Consider the following 22,087-nt stretch of genomic DNA (forward strand, 5'->3'; position numbering starts at 1 on the left):
CTTGAAGATAAGACGAAGTTGCTGGCAGAGGTGGAGGAGACTGGTGGAGAAGGTTGTGGAGTTTTTCATTTCATTTTAACTTTCTTGCTACACATTTAGTTGCTACAAAAAACAGCAGTAAATCTGAGATGTCTGCACAGAAAATGATCAAGTGAACTGAACACTCACTGGGTTACCGAGTAGCATAAGCTTGCTCACTTGTAACTCTGATCTCGGCTCGCATCACAAAAGCAAAAAACACTTCCAGTATGAGTTTGGAATTGGTTTCGGTCTTTCCCAGGCAGGACGAAGTAAAAATTAAACACAAAAATCAAGTAATGACAGTTATTGTATACAGAAATGGTTTATTGTAGGTTACCTTTCATTACGTTTGTAGAGAAATCTGGGAAAAATGAATCTGGAGGGGGGGGGGGTGTTTGACCGTATCTTAATTTATCCTGATGTAACTATTTACAGTACTACTGAGTCACAGTGATAGCTTTGAAAATATGGATCAAACCGCTTGGAAAACATTTTGTACAGAGCTGCGCATTTACACAATTCATTACAGTTTAGAAGATCCAAATCCACCTGGGTCACTTGAAACAATCATATTATTAAAGTACATTCAGTAGGCTAATCTTAAATCAAGTGTTACTCATTTATGAAAAAGTTCACAAACAAGTTCAAATTCTATGCCCAAGATCTACAGGCCAGTTCAATATTTCTACAGCATTCAGACAGTAGTACTGGCGCCATAAATATGTACACCTATGCCTGCCAAACTAACAGGAAACAGTTCACTGCGCGGACTCTTTTGTTGTCATGTTTTGTCATGTATTGCTTTTTTTCCCCCCAGACTCCTGTGGTACTGTAGTTCTGCAGACTGATAATAGACTGCCAACTACATGCATGCAACGTTGCCCTAACAAAGCTGAGCAAGTACTCTGGAGAGGTCCTTTGGAAATAAGAGTACACCATAAAAAACAGCTTGTGTGCAATTACGTCTGCAAGACTGTCTTGGTAATGTAGAAATCATAAAGAATGTTTTTTGTTTCTTTAAAAAGAAAAAAAAGAAAAAACTTCTTTTATTCACTAATTGTCCAAAAACAAAGATATTTAAATAATCTTCTAATGTTCTTCTTCATGACATTGCTCTGGGGTGAGTTTAGCCTCCCTTAGCTCGACCAACAGGGCTGCAGTACAGGAATCAGTTTCGTGCATGTACCTCTTCAGGCAGACGTCACACCAGAAGGCATCACCTTCCATTTAAAAGTCCAATCCACAGTCCAAGCAGAGGCTACTTCGATTATAGAAACAAATATTCCAACATAGGTTTTGAAATAACAAAAAAGATTTTCCGATGTACATATTAGATGTATACACATTTACACATTACAAAGTCATTTACCATTTCATTCAGCTTGTTCAGAGGAAGAACCAATCAACCCCTTGATTTAATCAAGTCAAATTCTTACTTCAAAGTTGATCAAAATCTCATCCTTAAATCCACAACCATTAACTTTTTTTCCCAGTCATTTATGTCAAAACAAGGTGTTCGAGCGGTTTCAAAAGTATGGCTCCAGTTGTACCCATCTGAATGTAGTTTAAGTTACTCCTCTCCTCTTCGCCTCTCGACCACATTAATATTGGGCACCTTATTAAGCACAATTTATTTCTTCTGAGGACCAGGCTACAGGATTTCATTGCCTTGGTGTCGTTTTCCATAGTCCACACCATGATCACCAGGAACTTCTCGGTCTTCATCATCTGAAAGACAAATTAAAGCAAGAAAGTACTGTAAGAAAAAACAGGTGACATGAACTCTGCTCTTATGGCTGACGAATCGTTATCTATGAAATTTGGATGGAGACAAGATGACTGACTTTTTTGGGGGGTTTTTTTTTTTTTGTTTTATACTGATAAAACTTTTTCGATCTTTATATGCAACTGATGTTTATAGACATTAGAAGTCCATGAATGAAAGATAAAAGATCTTTTATTTTTACAAAATGCAAAAAATAGTCCAACTGCTGTATATCACAGGTATAAAACTGGAGGTGGGCAACACCACAGAAAACAAGCAGGTAATGGAAAATGGCAAGGTGTGAGAAGTCAAGATAAGGAAACTCAGACTCCCTGTTTTACACGCAAGCACTCAAAATCAGAAAGAAACATTCAATGAAAGAACACGAAAAAGGTTAACAACATATACACACACAATCTTAACGCAAAGGCAGTTTTCACACACATGATTTGAAGCTCTGTGTCAGGGAAAATTTTTCTGCCTTTTAAATTAATACAGAAAATGTTATAAATAGCATTGTAATTATTTTGCAAAAGTAAAAATGCAAGATGTTCTATAGTGTATAATTTTAAATTCTGTGTATTATATTTCTGAACATAAATGTGGTTTGGGGGAAAAATAAAATTAAAAACAAAAAAAAAAACATATCAGAGACATTGTCTGATTTCCTACCAGTACAGAATAAATTTTCACAATTCCACATGTTAGCTTGAAATTTTTTCCACTAGTGCCACCTCAGGTCTGGAAGTTCAAAGTGTGAAAACGCCCTATTAGTGTGACAGATGTCAAACACACTGACTGCTGCACAAAAAATAGCAAAGCAAGAAACGCACAATGTACAGATAAGAACTGCTGAATGAAGCATGCTTTAAAATAAATAAAAACAAACACCAACAACAACAAAAAAAAAAACCTTTACTCATGAAACCCAAAGCTCAAAGACATACAGCAGTCTCACAGCATTAACAAACCCACACTCAACCGTTCACATCACACCCTTCACTCAAACACAAGCACCATAAGAAAGGATTTGATAGAAGTACAATCTGTGAGGTCAGAATGACTGAATCCTTAGCCACAAAATACAATTCAAATTTATTAGACATAAAAATGATTAAAAGTTAAATCTGATAGCCTGAGAACTTTAGCTTAGTGAAAAAATAAGCTATAAAATTCTAGAACCAATATGAAAATTTCACATTCATATGAATGTGACAGAAGCGTCAACTCATTGTTAAAACCCAAATGTAAGCTTGTGCAAACTAATCTGGGAAAGCAAGGTGGTGGCATCTGCAGCAGTGGCGGGGACGATGAGAAAAGCAGGGAAGGAGGAGGAGGAGAAGGAGGAGGAACATGGACGGAAGAGCGACACGGGGGATATTCCCCGGGCTCACCTTGGGCGTCTTCCTCACCGCCGTCGCCGTCCTCCTCCTCGTTGTAGGCCAGTTCGGCCTGCTTGTCAGCCTCGTATTCGCCCACGTTGCCATCATCCCCATTGTAGTCCGCCAGCTTGGAGCCATGCTGCGGATCTACAGGGGATTCATTTTCATCAAAGAAGCGGTCTGCAGAGGCAGAGTGGGGCCCCGTCAGGAAGAAGTGACAGTGAAAGAAAAAGGAAGAAAAAGGGGGAGAGAGGGGGAATAACAGACACGAGGAGAATGACAGAGAAAGAGATCAGTTAAGATTAAGAGGGAACCATGTTAGGAACAGAGAGGTCAGTAAGAGACATGGGAGTATGCAATAAGAGAAGTATACAGTATAAGTGAAGCTAGCCAAAGTGGTGGATGCTTGTTTCTTTAGTGGGTAGGTGCAACTTTATAGTGGGCTGTCAAAAAAATTGTCTCCTCTTTGCTGCACTACCAACTTCTACTCTTCTGGGAAGGCTTTACAACAGATGCTCGAACATCTGAGGATTTTACAGCATTCAGCTTTAGGTAATTTAAATGAGGTCCAGCACTAATGCTGGATGATTAGGCTTGATTTAATAGACTAGAGAATGCAGTTTTATTGCTCCACAACCTAATGCCTGGAATTGAGCATGGTGACTTTAGGCTTATGTGCAGCTGCCGAGAGTGTCCCATGTTGCTGAGTTTATTTCTGTTTCACCATTAAGTAGCTAAAAAATCTAATCATTTTGGTGTCTCGTGTTCTAGGCAGAGAATGATACATTCTAAAATTTCTGAGGTCTAAATATTATTTGGGAAAAATTGCAAGGAAAGTTTTTTTTTTTTTTCACCACAATAAGGACACGAAGATAATAATTAACTCATTATCAGGAGAAAGTAGTGGACAATAATGAGGAACAGGATAAGGAGAAGAAACAGAAGAAGAAAGAATGAATGAGGTGGAGGGGCAGGAGTGAGCGTGCAGAGCTAAAGCCAGGCAATAAAATTACCAACCATTCACCCTCATCATGCATGCATACAGTCTTGGAGACCCAACAGAACAGTACTGGTACAGCTTCTGCATGTTACAATCTTAGAACCGTTTGGATGAGAAAGGGCTGATTCGAGATCTGCATTCACACACAAACCCTCTAGTTTTAGGATTACCTTTAGTAAAACACCTTGTATGACATGACTATCGTTTTATATTGTAGCCTGGACGACAATGGACACAGACAATCGCTAAAGTAAAACTCTCCCCTCTAACCCATACTCACTTTGCCGATGTCTGAGGGCTGCAGCAGGTACAAGATCTCGGCTGAGTTGAGGTTCAATGGGGTTGGGCAGGACCTGTGCAGGGTTTGGTGGAGGAGGCAGTGCTCCCTGGCCCTGCTGGTTATCAGGACCTGTAGAGGTAACATTAATAGACCAAATATGAGGCCGTGTTTCCACTGGGAGCTCTTGAACTGAGCATATTTGTGATTTCCTTGTTCTAATGCAGTGCGTGTAGCTCATACAGGGCTATTTGATTATTTAATTAGCTAAATCAGGCACAATAAACAGTTATTCCATCAATTTTTTGCTCACTGTAATGTTAAGTGTTTTGATTTGAAATGTTTCATTGTAGAAAAACTTACTAGCTCTGATGGTTTTGCAGCTGTAGTGATAGAAATGTAGGTTGTGATGTCTCAATGGAACTATATTTAATTTAATTTCCATTTCAAACCAACCACTTAACATTCTAGTGAACAAATTAAATTATGATGAAGTAAAACAACTGAGAAAATGGCAGGTTATGTTTGTTTTAAATGTAAATTTCCTGACCACGACATTTGAAAACAGTAGGTGGCCATGCACAGTGCAATGTTATGCTTTACTGATGTGAAAAAATCAAGAAAATAATGTCAATAACTGTACAAAGTCTTCACATATTTTAATATTTACAGCATGAAAAATTCTTAATGAAAATCAAGCCTTCTTAACTGTCAACAAACAAAGTAATGGAAGTCTGTCTTTCTGGTATTAAGCCAAATCCTTCACCTCTCAGTTGCCGACGCTGTTCTCCAAATTCATCTGCCTGGACGGCTGCCTTGTTGTCCTCATCAAATAGCACAGGTTTGTCCACCACTGGCTGGGGAACCTGCTGCTGGATCTGAGCCACGTGGTTGCCCATGCCCTGTCCTGCGCCTGCTTCCTGGGGAATATCAGGACGATCCAGAGGGAGACTGTGAACTGCATTGTCCCCAGCTAATGCTCCAGCTCGTTCCTCCTTAATCATGATGGCTGCCTCTGCTGGTTCCATGTGCTTTTGTGTGATGGCTGGCTTCTTCAGGGCTGCAAGATCATAAAAATAAGGTTGGAACACTCGTTGTATTTAGAATGTAAAAATTTACTCAATGTATTTGCAAAACTCTCTAAAAATTGAATAGATTTAGCTGGACTCAAAGAACTCACCACAGATCACAAAATTAAGCATAAAAAAAATTATATTTATTGGCTATTAATTCATTAATTATCTGTAACCGCTTATTCATTTTAAGATTGCGGTGGGTCCACAATCTACCCAGAGTCAGTGGGTGCAAGGTGGGAACACACACACACACTGGCGGGGATGCCAACCCATTGCAGGGCAACACACACACACACACTTCAGTCGCCAATTCGCCTACCAATGTGTGTTTTTTGACCCTTAGAGGAAACCGGAGCACCCGGAGGAAGCCCACGCAGACACGAGAAGAACACACCAAACTACTCACAAACAGTCACCTGAAGCAGGGCTCGAACCCACAACACCAGGACCCTGGAGCTGTGTATTTCTTGGTTATATATTTGAAAATGACAAAGCTTGTGTGACGCTGATTTTTGTCATGCACAATTTACCAATGAAAAAAACGTGTGATTCAATATGTAATCACCCAAAAGATGAAAAATAATAATACAGAAAAATAAAATCTAACCCCACAGTGTGGCACTGTTTCATTCATTGACATTTCAGAGGACATTACCATGGCGAAGATGCCTTTATATATATATATATATATATAAAGCAGTAAAGAAGTTTTAATACTTGCTATGAATTAGCTCTCATGTTTCCATTAGGTCTTTTGTGTTAAAACAGGCTTTACTGCTGTGTAAGATAAGGTTTGAATGCATTATTTTAAACCATAAAAGTGTTTCCATGCTCATTAGTTCTGCCTGGACAGTGTTAAAAATAACCATTAATAACTTCAGAAGCACAGCAATTTATGAAACACTTTTACTGTAGTTTTAAACAAATTCAAAACAAACATACATGTAAACGTACATTGCACAACCACAGATAAAATTGTGCACACACACACACACACACACACACACACGGGCAGTGAGTGCACACACCCAAGCAGCACTAGGCAGTCATTGTCCAGGGAGCAGCTGGGGGTTAAGTGCCTTGCCCAAGGGCACACCAACCATGGGTTTTAGGGTAGGAAAAATCAATATGCTAAATACGTGAAACTTTACTATCAGCAACTGAAAGATGAGTTTAAATATAGAAACAATTTTGAAGTATTACGATCCTCAGTTTACACATAAATAGGTTGCAAACAAGTGCTTTCCCTACTCCAACTACGTTTCAGTCAGGATTAGTTGATACCAAAGGAATTCCAAATGTTATAATACTACAAAATAACATAATAAAACAAATGTTCATATTTAAAATGTGTCTTAAAGTTTTCACAAATAAGGCCCACTGCTTTTTGCGTACTTACCAAAGTGCACATCATCCAATTTTCCTACTTCACCGTCCTCAATGCCAGGCATTCCAGCATCACTTCCTGGCTTTACCATCTCCTCTGCGAAAACAGATACAAATTTATGTTAAATGTTAAAATGTTTATTTTATTTAGTTTCACAATTAAATGCTCTTTATAAACAATTATTAATGAGAATGCCACACAAACGTCAGCATTAATGGGAAACATGAAATTACATTTGTGCACACATTTTTGTCTAAAATCACGTTTTTGTTAATTTTCTACAGAGAGCACACTTCTGTATTTACTACTACTGGCAAATTGCTGAATAAAACACTGAAAAAAAAATGTGGCCTGTGCAAACTTTATAGCACATTTAACATACATTTATTCCCAATATGTTAAAAACAGGGTGACACAGTGGCGCAGCAGGTAGTGTCGCAGTCACACAGCTCCAGGGACCTGGAGGTTATGGGTTCTGCTCCGGGTGACTGTGAGGAGTTGGTGTGTTCTCCCTGTGTCCGCGTGGGTGCTCCGGTTTCCTCCCACAGGCCAAAAACACACGTTGGTAGGTGGATTGGCGACTCAAAAGTGTCTGTGAGTGTGTGAGTGAATGTGTGTGTGTCTGTGTTGCCCTGTGAAGGACTGGCGCCCCCTCAAGGGTGTATTCCCGCCTTGCGCCCAATGATTCCAGGTAGGCTTTGGACCCACCGCAACCCTGAACTGGATAAGCTGTTACAGATAATGAATGAATGAATGTAAAAACATAAACTGAAATAAAATACAAACATCTGTAGATTAATTAAATATTTGTGTTCAACAGAGTCTCTGTGTTAATTCTTCTGCCTTTTATTTGGGGGTAAAACATCCATGTTACAAAAGAAAGCTATAATAATGGCAAACTATTGAAAGATTAGTTTTTAAATTAAATACTTCACAAATATTGTACAAAGCACAATATAATTTACTTCCCAACTGTGTTCAGATGTTGTTTGAACTAAAAGAGAGCAAAAATGATCTTAGGGGAAAAGGTATGCTTAAAATAAACAAGAGCAACAACACATAAAGAACAGATGTACATCCGTCAAGGGGGTCAACTGGGGGATATTTGTGGAATAGTTTTGATAAGGAATTAAGTAACTCTAGCCCACTTTGCAAGTTTAAAAAGGTGGTAAGCAATTTTAAAAGAGGAATGAATGTCATTATTATGTTTGAAAAAGTGTTTTTACACATGTATTAATTCAACTACTAACTAACAAAATATATATAGTTAAAAAAAAAAAAAAAATTGTAACTAAGCAATACCTTTCATATCTGGGTTGTCATGATGACGTGTGGCCTCCGTGTGGCGCTCTCCGGCTGCTTCTACCTCTGTACCCCCCTCAGCCTGAACAGCAACAGCTCCAGTTTTACGAGTGTCCAACACACTCTGGGGAGCAAGATATGAACAAACACAAAATAAGAAAAAGGGAAAATGAGAGAAGAATTTGAGACAGAGACAAAGGCAGGTATCATGGGTGAGCAAGACAGAGAGAGGCAGAGAGAGAGAGAGGCAGAGAGAGAGAGAGAGAGACAGAGAGCACAGAGAGAGAGAGAGAGAATTGTGAACAGAACAAAGAAAACCTCAAGCCATCAGAAATGTAGCCAATGCTTTTACCTTTCTGAGTTTGGCAGCTTCCTCCTCCATTGCCTTCTTGCTCTCCTCATACTCATCTTTAAGCTGTGCTATCTGTCTTCCACACTGCAGGCTAGTTCACAAACAAACAAGCACACAAAGATAAGCAGATAGACAGATAAGCAGGCACACATGACAGACAGACAGTACTGGAACAGCAGCTCCTCTTAGAACTACACCGAATATTGAATGGCAAAATTAACAGCAATCACTCAATCCATCAATAAACACGCCAAAAAAACTCCATGTTGTAAAAGTCTAAATAATAAAGCCCAGAAATGAGTGTGTTAATTGTGTAGTGCCTGGGGAAATTTGATACACTGTTGTAAAGTGCAATGAATTAATGAGAAATTATGAATCATTCCAACAGTCTGTAATGAGCTTGCTTTCTCACCTCTCATATTCAAGTTTCCTCTCCAGATTGGTGCTGTTCTTCTTTACCTCCCTCAGCTGGTCCTCCTGTCTGATAATTTCTTGCTTCAGCTCCTTCACCTGCTCTGTATGTAGAAACACGCCAAATAAGCAAAATGCTTACAATCCTTAAAAGTCTTTAAAATGCTTCTGTGCATGCATATGGAATGGGTTATGCCTAGATTTTTTAATTTAAGTAAAGAATGTGTGGACAAAAAGCAATGATGGTAGCAGCTACGAAACAGCATCCTTTAGTGCTCAGCTCTCACCTTTCATTCTGTGAATTTCAGACATTTGGGCTGTGACATCATTTTGTAGCTTCATCTGTGAAATGAAAGGTGTTAAGAGTTAATATCAAAATAATTAGAGAATAACAAAAAAATCATTACAGAGAATAAATCATGTACAATGGTTAAACTTATTTAAACTTTTTTTTTTACTTATGGGTCACTTCACTTGATCTTGCTGGCCTGAAACCTGTACCCCTTTTAGTACTTTTGTTGTTACAAGAGAGTTTTTGGGTTTTTAGATACATGACTAGCAATCTGGAGGGGCACATATTGATCTGTATAAAGCTTTAAACGAAACAATGTCAAGATTGTGTTAGTACACAATCACAACATTGTAAAGGACTGACCTTTCAGGCCAGACAAGCCTTGTTATACTGGACTGCAATTAGCTGCATATTATTTCTTACAAAATTGGCTGGGAGTCATTTAATTTGAAAAAGCATTTGGATTGGTAGTTTGGTTCTTTTGTCTGAGAACCCTCTACCTAGACCCACACCCACGAAGAGGAGGCCACAGCTGGCACATGAGAAGTGAGGAACCAAGACAACTTGAAGCATGGCTCTGCCCTCAGACATCTCCATGACATCATCTTATACTAAAAGTTGTTGCCAAGCACAGCAAAACCACAACAATATTTTGATGCCCAGGTGAAACTAGACAGAAAACAAGAGGCGGAAACTTGTGAAGTAAAAGTGATCCACAAGAGATGAGGATAAAATAAACAACAGGCATTAAAGACACAAGATAAAAAGGCAAAATAACAAAATTAAAAAGCAAGCAAAAATGGCTAAAACCAGTATGCTAGGTTTTCTTTTTGTTTGTGACAAAGAAACAGCATCTGAAGATTTTTAGACAAAGAAGAGACCTCAAAATGTTGTAAAGCATGAACCAAGATGAGGATATTGCTCTTTTCCTGATTCTTAGGCGGATATATATTGTCTTATTTTTGCTGTAGATGGAACTGACTCTAACTACATGAAAGTAAACAGAGCAAAATATCTAGAAACATGAACTCAAGTAACAAATGAGTTTCCGTGGTAATTCAAACAGTGAATAAACAGTCATATTCCCCCTCAAACATACGTTACACCTTAATACATACAATACTCTAGAACTCATCATCATCATCATCATCATTTTCTTTTCCGCTTTTCCATTTCAGGGTCGCGGTTGCACTAGAACTACTTATTTTAAATATTCTATGTTTTCTGAGACCTTAAAATTGGCACCAAATACCCCGGACAACATACTGCACAATATAAAGAACCCCACATATGTAAAAAATATAAGACAAGGCCAACAAACTTACTTCTCTAAATATATTTATATGAACAACTATTAATATAGCATAATGGCAACTGTCTTTGCAATACCAAGCCTAAACTATTCGACTGTACCTGCCATTTTGTCTACATTGGGCTTTGAAAATCACAACAACCGCTAAGGTAAAGTTTAGCATTGTTTACTCATCATCTTTTCGCATGTTGCAAGCTGTTTTTTGGGTCTGAACACAGTTTAGCCGCAAATCAATTTTGACAGATCAGTAGAGTTGTTTCGTTTCTTGTTGCACCATGCAGCTCTTACTGAATTATTTCTTTGGCCACAAATCCAAGGACTGTTTGTATCTCTGCCAAAGGTGCTATTGTATGTTAGATAAAAAACAAATGTGCTTGCTACTTTAGCTAGGAGATATTATAGAATGTTCATTTGTGCTGGATGGCTGCATTTTTTGTACACAGTGACAATTCTCTCTGGCCAATCAGCATTCTGCAAGATTTACATGTCACATTTACAAGTCCCTACTCACCTTGCTTGGAACCATATGCGAGCAGGTATTAATATAGTACCCAATTCCAATACCTGGTACCAGAATGACCTAATGGCAAGGCAAGCAAGTCAAGTAGAGTTGAGTAGGTACCATGCAGTGAAAAAGTGCCATAACTGCCCCTGTGAGTCAGTATGCCTTAATGTATCTAGGACATTTTTTTACTTATGAACATGACAGATGTTTATCACAGACACAAGGCATAAAACAAATACCACTAACCTTAAGGTCTGCAAAAACAACCCCTAAAACCCTGACCCTGTTCATGAAAACAGTTACAAAAATGTAAACTGTCTCACCAGATCACTAAGCACTAGTTTATCAAACCACTTTACTTGACAGTTGACTTAACAACTACATATTTACAGAAAGTTATTTAACCAACAGCACAGAAACATTTAACTTATATTTCTGTTGTTAGTCGTTCCCTTATTAGCATTGCCTAGCATATGCCCTTTTCACACATGAACTCCAAAGAATTTCTATAGAAACTCTAGATTATCAGGTCTGGAGTCGTTCACACAAACACACAACTCATAGTGAGATATTTTCTGCCTCTAGGCACGCTCTAGCACCTGGAGATGAAACATGTGATTTAGGCGGGTCACACAGCATTTACTAGGGCTCGAGGAGTATAAAGTCCAGGATGAATGTTGTGGTTGTGTTCACACACAGCTCCTCCGGGTAAACGCCAGAACATTTCTGGATTATCATGCATGTGTGAAAGTATGTCTGCTGAAAGCATGCTCTAGTTAGTGATAACCTTTAATTCATTGATATACAAAGTTGCAGTATAGCAGTACCTTATAAGCCTTAGTGGAAGCTGTATCAAACAAGATGGCTAGAGGAAAGAGTCATGTGAACTTTTATACAAGTGGAGTAAAAACCCAATGGAAAAGTCTCAATGTGTAAATGAATGGCACTGAATAGAGACAATTTTTATAGACATATAACAATTGTTAATGTGTCATTGTGCTTGTCAACGTAAAGCAGAGATGTTATACCTGGGGGGGTGCACAACATTTTATTTGCTATATTTTATTTATTTTTATTATTATTTTTATTTATTTATTTTAAATACAGCTGTCGAACCTGAATACAGGTGGAGTGGAACATTGCCTTACCAAATATCCGAACCTCGAAATTAAACCCTGACTACCTTCACAATGAATGGATAGCCAACTATTCAGGGCCAGCACTAATATTTAGTAAATTGTTTATGATTATTAAATAATAAATATTTATTTTGATTACATTTATGATAAATTTATAATATACTATTTATATTAACACAAAAAATTAACATTTCCCACAATAAACAATGAATATAGTTGTTATATATTTATCTATAGCACTAGTCACCTGCTTACACAAGATTTGACACTAAGGAATTAAACGGGTACTCTCACTGCTGTAATAAAACAAAACAAAGAAAAAAGCCCCTCACAGCAGACAGGAAGTCTCACATAAAAGAGCATTACGTTCATGTCGCAAATTAAGGTGGATAAAAACTTTGCCTAAATGATTTTTTCACTTAAAAATGGCAACCATTCAGTAAATATCCATATGTTGACTCTTCTGGCTTCAAAGGCTTACTGTAACACCTAATGTGAACATGAAAACCGGTTTCCTAAACCTTTTCGCTCGTCAACATTAAAACAATGAAGAGGATCATTTAAATATATCAAAGCAGATAATTCATGGCCAAGGTAAGGAGTCATAAATCATAAAACTACAAAACAAAATACTGAAGAAAAACGGTACCGTTATTGTCACACAAGCCCTGTTTCGCTGATTACTCAAAAGATTGCAAGAGGTTGATATTGAGATAATAAACAATAAGTGAAGAACTCATAATTTTCTACAGAAAATGAAGCCCATTGTTTGCGCCAAGTCTCTAACCTATGTGTTTTTAGGTCTATATACACTGCAATTGCTTCAGATGTGACCCAGAAAAATATTCCAGCTAGTCATGTGAGCCCTCATTGTAGCCTTGAGAGGACAATCATAGCTGTCATAAACTTTTCAACTACCTGTACTAAGAAAATTGAGAGTGAAGTTCATACAATTATATATATTTGTTTTACAAGTTATGTGCTAAAAGCAGGAACGGAAAAATGTAGCTTGCATATAATAACACAGTCTGGGATACAGAACATGTAGGTGGTTTTCATCCCTCACAAATTGGGCTTAAAACTGTCTGACGTGGCAGTGTGACCTCACTATCACCATGATCCTTTGGCATGAAACAAAATATTTTTAAAAGAGTGCATTAACTCTTAGATACAATACCTGAAACTTTTGTTAAAACACATCAAAACAAAAGTACATTGTGGAATTACTAGGTTACCAAAAAAACTAAATCCAAGAGTTTGAGATTTAAAACTATATTTAAAAGCTATATTTAAGACTCAGCCAAGCCAATATGCCACCGTGGAGTTTTCTAATGACAAAGCACACACACTCCCTTGAGCAAACATCCGTGGTCTGAAAGCATACAATTCCTTTGAAAGGACACTCCCCCTCAACCGTGGACCTCTAAACCTCCTAGCCAGTCCAAGACGCATATCAATATACCCTGAGAACAAAAGAGGGAGAGAGAGAGCAGGCTGTACCAGAGGGCCTGGGCAGTGAGGAAACCACTGGGGGTTTTCTGGCTGCCCCAGCCCTGGCTACACAGATGGGCCCTGACAAAATGTCTCAGCCAGGTCACACATCCACAGGGAAGCCTGGGGCTTGTGTCCACAAAGAAAGAAAGAATGAGTATGAAAACTTCAGAGGAGCTTCTTGGTATAGTGACAGTAAAAATAATAACTTAATAATAAGTTATTATAATAATAATAATAATAATAATAATATATGGCTATGTTATTGTAGTAATGCTGTAACAATGTGGGACAAAGACGTATGTTATGAAAATTATATTTTTTAAATCATTACTGATAACACGCTGTCTACTGTCAACATTTTCATTGATTATCTTAATCACAAGTATTATAGACAACAGTTATTTCAATAGCTTACTTAAGAACAAAGTAGCAGTAGCAACGATAAACATATAAAAACATTTTAAATTACATTTCATGATATTTTCTACTAGACTTTTCTCAACAAATCCAGTGCACTAAACTAATATTTGTGCAACAAAAATGTAACTGCTGTTTTGGCCATCTAAATGATGGTGAATTTACAGTAAACATAGGTGGCATTCCCTTGAATATGTATCTTGCTACAAGTCTCTTCCACCTCTCTAAAATCCAGTTTAGCTTGTTTGGATGATATTGGAGCACCCTCTCTTTCAGTACATTTTTTTCAGTACAAAGACATTTTCAAAACAAGAGTTTTGCTTTAGCCAGCAACCTAATTAAATGCTTTGATGAACTGCTTGTACTTTGCTACAGGTGAAATTGTTACTGAATTGAAACATGTAAACTCTGTTAAGTTTTTGTGTGATTTCTAAATTTAAATCTAAATTTGTGGAAACATCTGGTCCCTGCAATTGTAGCTGAAGTTATGCTGCACTTGTCACATTCACAGACAAGAAAATCACATTACACACTGATCACAAAAACACATATGATGGAGGGAGGAGAATTGTATGAGTAATGATTATAATGAGGTTGAAAAATACTAGTTTACTCCTAATTAGACTTTTGCAATGGGCGTAGCTACATTTTTGAGAAAGGAAACTCCAGTTAGTCATAAACAGTTCAGGTTGTTGAATGTTGATCCAGTAAAGCTGAGCAGGCCGCCCAGCCCAGAAGAGAACAGCTCTTTATTGTAATTCATCCAGTGTCTTCTGTGGCTATGACGACCATAATTGTTCCAACAGTGAATTTAACTTTTGGGGCAAGCCTAACTACACATCTAGCAGAATAGGAACAAAAGAATGAGGTATTGTGTAAAAGGCATCCCAGCAGCAAAGTGCACACTGAGAGATGAAGAGCGATGTGAACAAGACAAACTGCTTTCATGCTCGCTATAATCTGAATGTGAGAAATGCTGGCAAATTTGAAAAACTTGAAAAGCCTGCTCAGATAAATGTGTGGCCTTCAATTCAGTGTGAGATTACATACTCTTTCCTGGGTTTTGGCATTTTAGATTCAAAAGTGCCTCACGAAACTGGCTCAGTCAGTCACCCTGGATTCAGTGCTTTGCATCAATGATAGTGTCCTTGTTTACTTTTTAAGACTGCGGACACATGGGGCCTATGCCATAGCTACAGCTGCCGTTCAAGTCATCATAAATCATTGTCACTTTGAAAAGGGACATTTTACATAAATTAAACCATCCAGCAGAGATCATGAAAGGAAACGAAGGTTCTCCTAAGGCCCTGGGAAACCCTTCAGCAGTACTGCTGTGTCTTAGTGAGTGGCCTACATATATTCACAAACAAGCAGTTATGGCTTTAATGGGCACAGTTTATAATAATATAGGGACACAGTAATAAACAGACATAGATGTGAAGCTGAATTGGTAACAACTAAAAAACATGTTAATTTTTATTTTATAAAATGGTATACTAACCTTGCCTTCACACTAGCAGAAATGTGACAAGACAATGTGGCTGGAGTTCATTCATTTTAAGTGATAGCTGATGATTTCCATTGACATGAAGCAGCACTAAAGCTGAGGACATGAAGTGTAGCTTTATATTTCTTATTTCCTGTTTATAAACCTAAATTTCAAAAGGGAAAAAACTCACCCACAATACTCATAACCACATAACTCATCCACAATATGTTAAATATAATGTGCCTCATAACATTATATACAGCTTTACTAATGTCACCATACTGGAATTGTGCACAGCATGCAATAGCGCACACTATGAAATCACGTTTCAGACCAGTTGTAGCATCTCAAACGTTTGATTTTTTTCAACCCGAATTTGGACGTAGTGTAAACTTGCCACCAACTCAAGGCTGTGAGAGCACAGAAAGTAAACACAGGTACTTGCAGTGGAGCTCTACAGTGGAGGATGGATTAAACGGTACAACTATGAATAACTACAATATATTAAATAGTGCTAAATGCACATATCCCCAAATAACGAGTATTACCTGTAGGAGAACATTGTGAACCACAAAACATGCAGTTACAGCCTTTATTCCAACTGAATTCTAATTTTCCATTCCACCTTAAATGACAACACTGGCGCACGCTACGGCGATGTTTCTGAACCATTTAAGGTGGAATATAGCTGCAACTAAGCGCTATTCTACTAATCTCAAGCTCCATGACCCAAAAATGTTTTTTTTTGTGTGTGTGGATCTACACAAATAGTACACAGCAAGTTGTACGTCTGTATTTTTCTGTCTCTAAGGAAATGCAAGTTGCATGTTGCATTGTTGGGAAGTGTCGGGTCGTGCGTTATCTCTAGTCATGTAGTGTGTGTGATATATTTCCAGTTTCCGTCAAAATCGACAAAAACAGTCGTGTAGTGTGAAATAACCATTCTGTTTATAATCACGTCAGTACCTGCTTCATGGGGTGTGTCCCGAAAAGGGTCCTGTATACTACAAGTAGGGAATAGTGAGCAGTGGGCCATTTCCAACATACCTATGGTATCGGTGCTCTCTGTAGCCAATAATAACAATACTGTTTTTAAGTGCCAGTATCGGTGCCAATACGGATATGGTATCGGTTCAACACTAATAATAATAATAATAATAATAAAAACATGCATGGTGAGAAAAGTAGTGATAATGAGACATGAAGAGTGTCAAGGCAGTACAAGTGTAACATTATTGTGTTGCCAATGAACGTGTGATTTTGCCATAGTGTGAATCACAAAATGACAGTGAACAAGTTCAAAATGATGCAACAGATGAACAAAAGTACTACTGCCATACTGACCCTGGTGATCCAAAAATTACTGAATGAGAACTGTTTACAGCGATAGTGATAAGAACAGGACTTTATAGCCTTTATGGCTTTAATAGCCATTATTGTTGTCTGATTCTAGAAAAAAAAAGAGAATGTTCGCTTCTGATTGGTCTAACTCATTAACTAACATTTCACAAGCTCTGTTATTAGGAGATCAGTGATCTCCTGATAATAGGGCCAGTGTTTAGAAGGCTACGCCACTCTGGTGCCATATGTTAAAATTTTGCTTCCATGATTAATCACAGTGAAAATTAACTTCTGAACCTTTGAGAAGATGATGGTTGTCCAACACACTGAATTACTATTCCCACATGGACAGAAATGGTGCAGAGATCCTGAACATAAACAACCCCGTGATAATTGTGTTTCCCCACAATGGTAGACATCCTCTATAAGTGTCAATTATCTTCATTAATACATAACAATCCGTAGTTTAGCTTATGGCTGTTGACTAGTTGGTCAATAATTTATTAAGAACTGAAATTACTTTCATTTGACTTGGATTATAGATGAACATGAGCAAGATAAGAAAGCAAGATAAGATCTGAAACCTAACAGTAATCAATAGAGCGTAAAATATCAGTAATGAGTAAAGTATAGTTGTAACCACATTGGGGCAAATCAGCAAAAAAACAAAAAACAAAACAATAATTGTGCATTAAAATGTGCAGAAATACATCATATTTAAGTGTGTTCCATGAAGAGTTTATTTAAATAAGCCTCTAAAATTCCATCATTCTTCTGTAACAACGACCACCTATTACGATACAGCAAATCCAACCAAGTTGTGTAAAAGTAATGAGGAAGGAAGAGAGACCACTTTCACTACACAAGCTTTATTTTATCTTGTGTACAGTTCCTTCCCGGACTGTCACTCGATCCTTAGAATTATGAAAACCTAATGGAGTCAAATTACAAATAACACTACCTTGAAGCTACAACAAAAATTTACTTTGCTGCACAACAGAATGACGCCACAAAGTAAGACCTACTAATAAAATTTAATTGTACTGTAACTCTATAACTTAACGAGAACAGCTATTCTAACTACTGCCTCCAGTGCACCACAACTTACCTATCAATTAAAGTTTGCTGATTTCCTGGTTGCCAGTCTTATTAAACTTCAAGCACAACCATGTTAGGTCACACTATACATATAGATATAGTTTAGGATTTCTCCAATCAAACCATGTATCCAATTCGGGAGGGTGAAGTTTAGCACATTCTTCAAGACGTCTGCAGCCAGCCATCACTTCTTCTCCAACTGCTGCTAACTTTAAGCAAGTGATGCTTATTGTGCATTGAGAAGAATACTAACTGACCAGTTCTGCTATAATCATTCAGAGTCATGGTGGTGGTGGTACTAGTAGAGGGGAGAGCATCCCACCCAGAAAGAGAATAATTTTTGTGTTCTCTTGAACTTTATGGCCGTGAATTACTGAGACATGACCATAGATCAGCAGCCTCTTGAAGGGAGATACACACATATAGCCCTATAAATGACCTTGTTTTTACACTCCATCTGTTATTCTGCATATATTGTTAGCTGCCTTTCACTATAGTCTTCAGTGCTCAGGACATTTTTGGTTGTTAGCCTATTCACAGTCAAGGGATTTCACTGAAGTAATGCTGTGTCTGATCCACTCATACCGATGAAGCACACTGGCATGTCACCACCATGTCAGTGTCACTGCAGTGCTGAAAATGATTCATCACTCAAATAATAAATGCTCTCTAGAGCTCCTGACCATTAACGAACAGAGTGAAAGAGGGCTAAAAAGAATGCAGAACAACAGAAAGCATACAGTCTGGAGTTTATAAGGTCAGTGGAGCTGATAAAAGGGACAGTACACGTGGAAACAATGATGTCATTTAAGCAATTTCAACACTTCTGCGGAAATGCAGTCATCTCTGGTTTGTTTACCTTCAGAAGCTTGTTTACATTTTTTTTAAACATGGAATAGTAGATTTGAGTGTAGGTTTAAATTTGTAGCGCTTTCACTGCAGTTACTTGCATGCAGTTAGAATCCCACCTTAAGTAAGCTGAAGCAGTAAAAATAAGTCAATATTGCCCAACTATGTAGCAGGAATAGAGCAATACCGTCACCTGGTTAATGCTTTTTAACGTTAGGAAGTCTCTCCTTTGTCCATTGTGAATGTTACCTTTAAGTGTTGGGCTGAATAGTGTGTATTATCTTGTAAATATGATTCTACATTAATAGGTGAATTAAGAGTGTTGGTTTGGTTTTATTTAGTAGAAAGTGCGACAGCAGTTGTCATGAATAAAATCCTATCGATATTTGTCATGAAGAAATCCTGTTTAAACCTGGATTTCCAAATTTGGCCATTCCTTTTACTACACACTGATGACACTGTTTAAGTGCTGTATTGTCATTACAACTTTTCCAAAATGCTTACGAGCGCTGCCCACCTTCTCATCCGTGCACTTGCTGAGGAGCACGTCCCGAGCCTGCAGTTTTCCGTGCAGCGCACTGTAGTCTGCCTCCTTCTGCTCAATCTGCCGCCTATGCGCGTCCGCCTGCTGCATCAACTCCGAGCTGCGCTTCTCCAGACGACTGCGCGCCGCGTCCGTGCGCTTCACCTGCGCGTGCGCCTCAGACAGCTCGTCCTGCAGCCGCGCGTGCGCACTCCACACCGACCAGTAGTTGTAGGACAGTAGGGCGAGCAGCAGCAGCAGCGCGATGGGCACGACGCACGGCAGACGAGCGCCACGACGATTCGCCACGAACCCGACCATGACGAGCAGCGGAGAGGGGAAACAGTTAAAAGGAAAAAAGGTGTCCTTTCAGCGTGGCTTTAGAAAACAAACAGCTTTCACTACTGCCACTCTGTGGGAACTGAAATCAGTCTAAACCACAAACATGGTTTAAACGTGTCCACTCATAAGTCGGGTCAACGTCGACATGTCCGGACAGCAGCAGTTATTTCCTTTCCAGTTAACGAGTGTTTCTGACACTTCCTTCTTGTTTTTTCCACTCGTTTGTACTCATCCAACGCCTGTCAGTGGAGGGGGAAATGTACAGGAAAACAGCCACCTAAGTTACAGCCTTAAAGACCCTTGCAAACACACATAAAACAATGAATACAATTTGAAGCTGTTCTTAAACTTTACACAGCACTTTCACTCACTCATTACACTAACCTACTGCTGTTGAGGACCCCAAAATATCAGTAAGAGAAACTGAGCTTAAAAGACAGCCAGCTGTTACATCTGTAAAACAGCGAACACAAGTCACCACAGACTCGCCGCCGTCCAGACCACAGAAACGTTACAGTTAAGAAATAATGAGGCTCTTCCAGGCTAACTAGCTTAGCTTTACGCTGTTCAGATACCAACAGCTGCACCAGATGTACACAGAGCACACTTAGTATAATTTCAAATGCAAACTAGCATTAAATACCCAACACAACTGGAATCACTTACTGGTATGAACTAAAATCCGCGCTCTTGTCTAATGTCGCTTCTCTTCGTTAGCCAGTGCGCTAACTGTCCACAGCGCCAGCGCTGCGCCAACGGACCGAGCGCATTTTACCACATCTAGCAACCAAACAATCCGCCTACCTCAGCTCCGACAACACGCAGACCTCTAAACTTGGTTTTAAAAACCTAAAGCTGTAGTAAAGAAAAATAACACCACCTCGAATGTGTGCGTTGTAGTATGTGAAGCTGAGAGTGGACAGAGACGTCTGAAAGCTCCGAGAGTGGAGCAGCTCCAGCGTGTCATTGCCGTTAGCCGTGGTCGACAGCCGCGCTGACCAATAAGACAGCGGGATTTTGGGAGTAGGATGTACATGATTGGTCTGTTGCCAAACTGCCACCTCAGCTTGGTTTTGAATGGACACTCAAACAGAGGAGGAGGATCCTCCGTATTTAAGTCGGAGCGAACCAAAATACTGCGTGAACGGACTGAGATGCAGTTACGGGCGAAACCACTCACATTCACTTTGATATAATCTCAAGATCGTTAAAAAACAAGGTTTTTTTTTTGCTGTGTTTTCATGTCAGTGTGGTGTCATTTTATATACCAGAATATCACACACTACATAAACAGTCAACGGCATGGTTTATTGTATTGAAACTGCAGAGTTCCCAAGATTCAGACAGCGAGGGTTTCTTATATCACAAAACTCAAGTCCCCCATCCACTCAACTTGTGGGTGGAATTTTTCTGCTGCAGGCTTGTGGCAGGAAGGTGGATGGACATAGAGTTGAGGACTGTTTGTTTGTTCCTAGAGCCACACGTTCTAAAAGAAGACAAAGGTTTAGAGACACATTTAAGATGCTTCGGAAATCATCAGCTGATTTTTTCAGGGTGTTTTGGGGTTGCATTGACGACCAGGGCAAGAATTAAACAAGAATTTATAGCTTTCACTTGGCTGTACTTTTACCCTAAAGAGAACTCCAGAAAAAAAGCTCCAGCCCAGATAGCCACGTTTGTATACTGTATAAATATAAGGTGGGGCAGCCAGAGTCACCCTGAGTCAACACTGTTATTCAAGGCCCAATGTGGGCCATAAGAGAACTGCCGATATGTCACATTTAGGCCAAACACACATTGCTATTTGGGAGGGCTGTCCCATTAGATGGGTGAAATATTTTTTGGATGGTCCTCAGGAAGTTCCAGGACACCTGGAATTAAATGTTTCATAATGCATCTGACTTGGAGATTCCATATACGCTTTCTTTAAAATGCATCCCAATTTTACTTTTTTGCACATAAATGACATTAACACACTTTACTTCCTGTAATCTATTGTAAACATTGTCAAATATTTGCAGATACATTCTACAACTAGTTAATTTCTGCTTTAGCACAAGTAAAGACCTGGTTGTTATTTTGGGATTGGTCAGTATTGCTACTCTCCAAACGTTTGTAACATGAGAAAAAAAAAAAAAAAAAAAAAAAAAAAAATATATATATATATATATATATATATGTTTATTTATTTATTTTTAAAGGCAAAATATATATTACATCATATGGCTAATTAGCTGATTATCAACATTTACTTTTAGATTTAGATGATTCAGCAGACACTTATGTGCGTGTTAGCTAGTTTCATGGACACAT

The 22,087-nt window shown here is 38.5% G+C and overlaps 1 protein-coding gene across 5 annotated transcripts; it reads right to left on the minus strand.

Annotated features, from left to right (window-relative positions):
* Nucleotides 1-20,733, minus strand: LOC136677200 (protein GOLM2-like). Of its 5 annotated transcripts, none has more exons than XM_066654662.1 (11): nucleotides 20,441-20,733; nucleotides 19,427-20,013; nucleotides 9,261-9,315; nucleotides 8,975-9,077; nucleotides 8,563-8,653; nucleotides 8,211-8,334; nucleotides 6,921-7,004; nucleotides 5,212-5,505; nucleotides 4,449-4,577; nucleotides 3,181-3,348; nucleotides 1-1,749 (listed from the first exon to the last, which is right to left on the minus strand). In XM_066654662.1, exons 2-11 carry the CDS (start codon nucleotides 19,751-19,753, stop codon nucleotides 1,673-1,675), a joined length of 1,452 nt encoding a protein of 483 aa, XP_066510759.1. In that variant the 5' UTR covers nucleotides 19,754-20,013; nucleotides 20,441-20,733; the 3' UTR covers nucleotides 1-1,672. The 5 variants fall into 5 exon arrangements, with proteins under 5 accessions (XP_066510759.1, XP_066510760.1, XP_066510761.1 ...); XM_066654663.1 differs by having other exon boundaries at nucleotides 19,427-20,073; XM_066654664.1 differs by having other exon boundaries at nucleotides 20,655-20,710.
* Between the last annotated feature and the right edge of the window lie 1,354 nt (nucleotides 20,734-22,087).

This window comes from Hoplias malabaricus, chromosome X2 (genome assembly GCF_029633855.1).
Source record: "Hoplias malabaricus isolate fHopMal1 chromosome X2, fHopMal1.hap1, whole genome shotgun sequence".
Classification (NCBI taxonomy): Eukaryota; Metazoa; Chordata; class Actinopteri; order Characiformes; family Erythrinidae; genus Hoplias; species Hoplias malabaricus.